The sequence below is a fragment of the Aplysia californica genome, unplaced genomic scaffold (assembly GCF_000002075.1).
Source record: "Aplysia californica isolate F4 #8 unplaced genomic scaffold, AplCal3.0 scaffold01233, whole genome shotgun sequence".
Classification (NCBI taxonomy): domain Eukaryota; kingdom Metazoa; phylum Mollusca; class Gastropoda; order Aplysiida; family Aplysiidae; genus Aplysia; species Aplysia californica.
In genome coordinates this window covers 62,745-69,742 of record NW_004798503.1, presented here as the reverse complement: position 1 = coordinate 69,742, position 6,998 = coordinate 62,745, and the positions used below count along the sequence as shown (strand labels likewise).

Below are 6,998 nucleotides of genomic sequence, written 5' to 3'. Positions count from 1 at the left end.
AGATAGATAGATAGATAGATAGATAGATAGATAGATAGATAGATAGATAGAAAGATAGATAGATAGATAGATAGATAGATAGATAGATAGATAGATAGAAAGATAGATAGATAGATAGATAGATAGATAGATAGATAGATAGATACGGGCAAGCGTTGGTGTTGTAGGCGTCAACAGAACTGTGTGGGTTCATGAGTAGGCCTATGCAGACAGACATACACACATATTGATGGATAGAAAGATAGAGAGATAGAGAGAGAAGGACTGCTACATTGGAAAAGATAAACTAATAAACAGACCAGCTACAAATATGTTAATACTTATATATTTTGTTTTGGCTACATGTAGGCCTACATAGACAGGCTAGATGTACACAGTACCTATGAAGGCTAAAAAACCCCCCTCCAACCCCTGTTATTATAACGGAAGCACAATAACGTAACCCACATAGACAGATGGGTAGAACCAGAGAGTTTACAGTAATACTATGACTGTAAACCCTCTCTGGTAGAACTACAGCATCATGTCTCAACTGTAGGCTTTACAAATCTTTTTTGTTTTGTTTGTTAGCCGTAGGCCTATCAAATTTGTGTCGTTGATCAAGGAAGCTGGCGTGAAATGTAACCTCGAAACAAACACAAACACACCAGGCGCCACAGTATAGATATACCCCTCCCCTCTTTTTTTCAAACCCTGTTTTGAATACATTGTACATTATTCCATTCGATGATTGGATTCCTTACAAATTTACAAGGCTTCTCTAAGTTGTAGTCTTTAAAAACCAACACGACTGAGCGTGGGCTACGATGCGAGGCTACTGAAATAGTCTTAGGCCTACTACTGAATCATCTTGTAAACCACGGAGGAACTAGATTTAGATCTACACATAACAGTAACAGTGCGCTCCTGTTCTCTTTTCTTCTTTCGTAATGCGGTATAGTATAGTGATCCTGGATATCCCTCCGGCTTAAGGACATACCTAAAAAAAAAGGGGGAAAAAAAGCCTGTTCTCCCACCCCCTCACTTCATAACACCCGCCTTTTTATGTATAGATGAGATGGAGGGAACAGCTTTTGTAGTCATGATAGGCGAGAAGTAAACATCTTCTATCGCATATGCAGCGTGGTTGAGAGGCTTTAATCACGTTTATATTATTTAGCAAGTTCAACTATGCTAGAGTGCAGAAAAAAAGAGGGGGAAAATCGCACTGTTGACCTCGTGTAGCTTTTGACCTCGTGGCTATTTAGATAAATAACCACCTCCCGCTGGAAGTTGTAAAATAAAAGCACTTCCGTTCTAAAGGAATTTAGCAATCGCTTGATGTTGCAGTGTAGTTCCTTATTCATATCGCAATCTGTTGATTACGTTTCAGTGGTTGATACCCCATAAGATAAACGATGTATCAAAGGAAATAAACCCATTCCATCAAAATTAGGATCATGGGGACTAGATGAGACCCCAGCGCACGAGTCTTGTGGTTGTGACAAGGCACACTACTTTTTTGTATTCATGCTCTGACCAAAGCATCGGCCCGAATATTTTGTTTACAGTTTTTATGTGCCCGATCAACCTCATGTGTGTTCATATATGGCTTCAGAACTTTTATACCTCGGCATTTTGTTTACGATAACATTCAATTGTATATATGGCCAAGGTAAGTTCCATTCGTTGTCTTTGCATGTGTTTAGAAACATCTGCTTGGCCAAAATTCCCCACCACCACGGTGTGACCTCGCTCATAGAAGAAAAACAACATGGCGCCTGCCCCGAGTAGGGCACCCCTGAAACCAGGCCAAGTGGACACACACATTTTAGATAAGAGGGTCATGTAATTCTACATCTTCGAAACAAAATCCAGTTATTTCTTTGTATACGCTGCCATATGACATCCCCGTGAAGACTTTAATTGCCGAACCTTGTTGAAAACGGCCTTTTTTCATTCCCTTTGATTGATGTCCCTCCCCTCCCCCCCTCCCCCGGCCCCTCATCATTGTCATCGTCATTTAGTTCACCGACTTAAAAAAAAGTTAGCAGTCAAGGAATATGCGTCCCATAATTGTGTGTTATGGTATAGGCTTCTGTTTTGGAAGGCTAATGATTGCAGTACCTCTAGATCTATATAAATAAGTGATGACAGTCCGACATGGTCTTGTGTTATGGATTTTTGGAAGTCGCATTTTTTCCCTGTATTGTAAACCCAGCAGGGCAATGGGTTATTAGGGCAGTGAAATCACTGGCGACCAAATTGCCCATATCGTTGGCCAGCTGTTATAATGTCAGAAGCCTATATTTTTAAAAACTTTTTTTTTATTGCAGTTTCTTATTCTATGGCTTTATGATAGGCCCTCTATTGGTTGTAGATTCTAGATCTAGATCTATGTGATAGTAAGAAATATTTTGTCGATATTAAAATTCTACATAGGCCTAGATTCTAGAATCTAGATAATCTAGATCTAGATCTAGATCTAGATATATCTATGGGTAGGAAAAAGCAGGAAAAGTCCATTGACTGCAAGCTGTCAAATCACGATCACAAGTGTACAAATGTACGTAGCCATGCTCTCCTCCTGGGCAGTGTAATTTATGAGCACTGTTGACCACCAACATGGCTACGAGATGCAGTGGCGGGTGTGTACTTACACAGACAAAGTTCTACGTCTTGGAGACATTTACGATATATTCTTCTAAGATATGTGGGAAAAAATGAACGCATTTGGACCTACTGATGATGATAGCAAGGGGATAATAATTTAATGCATTTTCAAAACTGCTGAAGGAAATCCTAATGTTGAGCAGGGAAGAGTGAAATTTTGAAGGGCTGTTACATTAATTAACCTATGGGTGCTCAGCTACCTACAGAAAATGGAAAGATAATGGCTCATCGTTACTTTTGCGAAGTTCAGTCTCGTCTACCAGAATTTCTTCACTGTGTTGTGTTTTTAATTTTCACCTGTGTAATTGACCTCAAAATTGCTCCCGGCGGTGGCGTTAAACATATACCAAAAAACGTCTATAATTTGATAAGACGGAAAAAAAACCTTTCTTGTCACATGTTAGAGGGGTAGTTCACAAAGACAGCAAAGAGGCAATGAGACCAGAGAAAGAAACGGACAAAAAGACAGCTGTGGTGACCCAAACAAAGGAACCATTGGACAGTGGGCGTCGTCTGCATGAATGTTTATTGTGTTTTGAGTTCCGTGCTCAAGTTCAAGGCTTCTGCTCTGTTGTACTATAGAACAAAGCTTGCTGTGCATAACTGGACTGTCTACAGTATGACAGTGTGGGACATGAAATGCTGTGTCTGGCCTGAAGGGGAAGGTGGACTGCCTTGGTGAATTTTGTCTCGCATAGTAGACTTACCTATAGATAGCAGAATAATACAGTGCATCGATGGCTGCCTTTACCAAATTAAAAATACCACACTGACCAGCGCCATCTCAGTTACAGCTCACGAGCTCAACGTCTCTATCGAAAAGAAGAATCTCTTGAAGAGATTTACTCAAATGGAGGTCAATACCATTCATATTGTCTTTCTGTGATCCCCCAGAAATGCTCTTACACACTTACCTTCTGACTATGTTAATGTTTTCAGAATGGTGCATGAAAGCCCTCAACGATAGGAAGCCCAACACCTATGCAGTATTTTCATCAGCAAACATTCATCATTAAATAATATTCGACCAAGAAGGAAAAAGTGGTACTTGTAAGCGTTTCGCTATTCCTCAAAAAAGGAGACATTCAGTACAATTACTATCTTGCTTTCTGTGATGACTGGCAGAACATGCCTAAATTAGGCTACCCTAAACTGTCAAGCACCTCTGCCCCATCGCTACACTAGCAAAGAAGACCCAGCACAAGTACAAAAGACCGACATTTACAGGAGTTAAACTTGACAGGAACAGCTTAACTTTCCATACTCATACAACACAGCAAGACAAATTATTAAAACCGCAAAAACAAACTAAATTTAATGAACAGATGGGCCTTGGGAAAGACAGAGGGAGCAGTTTTCAAACATATGAGACAGACCTGAACTTTCCTTGTGTCCTTTGTGTGACTACGCATGGGAGACTGTTGAACATCACCTGTTCTACTGCACAGACCTTAACGGCATCAGAGCTACGCTTCTGTCTCTGAGACCCAAGTTCAAATCTACAAATTCAGCCATGGATGTTTTTAACATGTAGTGGTTTTGATTTTTTTTTCATTTGAGCCCTGAGAAGCTTCCTTACGGTGTGCTTGAAGGTGTGAATAGAAGGTGGTCTTAGTGCAGGAGATCATGAATCATAGCACGGTGGATCCATCATTCAAGATTGGGTTGTAGCAGGGCGGGATTTGTAACTTGAGCGGGTGTGGGGGGAAATAAAAGATCGGCAGTATTAATCCCCTCCATTGCCAGAGGTGTCATATAATCCTACTTAACAGCCAGGGACAAGTCTCGGGGCCAGGTACAGAAGGGTTTGATTACATGATTGTTTTGGAAGGATGTGCTCTGTTGTTTTCAGACCCTTCAGTTCTCTTTGCTTGTTCTCAGAAATGACTGTTGCCCGACATTGACAGGTTTTAAGTTGGAGCAGGCACGTTAGCTTCATTCACAGGACTCCTGATGTTGGTTGCGTCATAGTTTTTTTTCTATTCCTTAGTGCTCTGAGTGAGGTGTCTTTGTCCTCAGAGCTGGACTAGTTGTGTAGTTTTTGTTGTTGTTACAAAGTACAGTTGAACCTTCTCTAACTGCCACCTGCATTTGTGTAAGACAATCACCTGTGCAAAAGGCCACTTCCTATTTCCTCCCTTGCATATTTTTTTTACAATGTAATGACGCTCTTTCTGTCTTGGACAACTTAAGCTGTATGTTAGGCATTGGAAAGTCTCTGATTTTTGTGTGTGTGTGTGTGTGTGTTAGCTGTTATGGAGTGTTAGTGCTTGATTTGTTTTTGTATTTTTCTTTGTTGTGTCAGAAGAAAGTAAAATAAATAAATAAAGCGTTGGCAATAAAAAAAAATGTTCGTTAGTGTTTGCACCTGTTGAAGGATACTGAACGAAAAGGTTGGAATTGATGGGGAAATTTATTAGTGTTCTGACTAATTTGATTTCTAAGAACATTGTTCCCTACATTAAAGTTGATCTCTCTGGAGACAACGATTTCTTTTGTGTACATGGCACTCCGCGTAATAATGCTTAAGTAATTTGATTTGTTAACAAAATCATTGGGAGGAAGAGAGAGGATCAAGGATTGCATTTAATTTGATCTTGAGCCTTCTCAACGAGACTTAATGGCCACTTGGCTTTAATGGCCACTTGGCTGGTAGACCTGGAGTCAAGTGGAGACTCTTATCTTGTTAAATGAACGATGATATCTCTGAGCCATGTCCACTCCTGACAAGCTATCTCCTCACTACCTTTGTAGGGGACACATGTAAGCCCCCACCAGCCACATAGTGATAGTGCAAAAAAAGGCTGCTTATCATGGGTTTTTGTTTTACAAGATTAGGTCATGTGGTTTTTGCACTGGGGATCTCAGTATCGGTGGTTTGAGCTGATTTGATTTCAGCACTTATGTTTTTAAGTTTGTGGTTTCGTCTATGCCGAAACAACTTGTGCAGGGCAAAATATTTAGTTCATGAATGGTCTGAGATGTTTTTCTGCAAGTGGAAAATATGCAGAAGTGTGTAATGGTGCAGGTTATTTCTTGATGTTATTGTAGATTTAGGCTTTTAGAATGTCCGAAGTCTAATTATGATTCATAATCGGTTGACTAACAGTGTGTAAGTGAGGGAACTGAATAATTGTGTCTTTGTACTCTTGTAAACCATTTGTTTTGCTAAAAAATAGATTTCAGCAATATAGTGCCTCTGTAAATTTCTTTGATTGAAAATTCAACTCAAGTTTGGAGTATTAAGTCGGCTTGTATTTCTTCTTTTCTTTCCAATTTTTACCGATTTGTAATGTATTTTAAAAGTGTTTTGTTTTAAGCTGTGTTTTTGGAAAAGCCGATCTAATATGTAATGTTTTTTCAAATTTTTTAGGTTTTTCAAGAACCAAGGGCAATGGAGTAGACAAAATAAAGCCAGGGGTTGCACTGGTCCCTGCAGCTTACAAAGTGTATTTACAGCGGAGAACACCTGTGCTGCTCAATTGCTCCCTCAACGTAACTGACCCGTCTTTGCGGCCTCTCAGCTATACCTGGTTCAAAGATGGCGAAGAGGTAGATGTGGATCGCCCCAAGTCCAAAATCCAACTTTTTCAAAATGGATCTTTGTACTTGGGGCCAGGTTTTAGGCGGAGGAATAGGGGTCGGAATTCTCGCAAAATGGATGGATTGTACGTGTGCAAGGTGAAAACGACGAAGGGGATTCTCATCGCTCGGCGCGTGCATGTTGTTATGTCAGGTAGGCAACTTTTGATTATTACTGGGAAGATTCTTTTCAAGCTTCTTTCCTCTGCTTTTTTCCTTGTGTTTGTCTTTTGTGTCCTTTTTTGTAACGTTGAGACTGGTGGTGAGTTGTGATTTTGTTACTGAAGTTCAAGAAAGGGGGGGGGGGGGGTGTTGTTAGGTCACTTTGGTTAAATGATAAAGTTCTAATTGGTCCAGCTTTCAAGGTTTCAGTACATACACATTTGAATAATGAGTAGCTAAGACAGGGAGAAATTTGCTTTCAGCTGCTTTTTGAAAATCAATTTCAAACACAGCTTTGTGTTTTAAAGAGTTGTTTTTTTTGAGTGGAGGAAATTCATTTGATTTTCCGTTCTCAAATGAAACAATTCCAGGGTTGCCATGTAACAAGAACATAAGTTGCTGTGTTTGAATAGTGACCAGATCTAGATGTATCATTTGTCAAATCTAACAAGAAGGACAATTGCTTACTGATGCAAACTCTTGGGATTTTTGGGTTTCTCCTGTCACTTTATAAATTTTGAAAGTAATTTAATTGTGCGCTAATCTGGGCACAGGGTCCTGAAATTTTATGAAACAGTGTGCAGGAGTAATGAGTAGATTGG

At 39.9% G+C, this 6,998-nt stretch overlaps 1 protein-coding gene across 1 annotated transcript; it reads left to right on the top strand.

Moving 5' to 3' along the window:
- Positions 1-994: 994 nt before the first annotated feature.
- On the top strand, positions 995-6,388 carry LOC101862316 (protogenin; the record flags this gene model as incomplete). The annotated part of the gene is given in 2 exon segments (XM_013090346.1): positions 995-1,654; positions 6,026-6,388. Coding segments are annotated over 2 exon segments (430 nt in total), but the record flags the coding sequence as incomplete, so codon positions are not given.
- Positions 6,389-6,998: the final 610 nt, after the last annotated feature.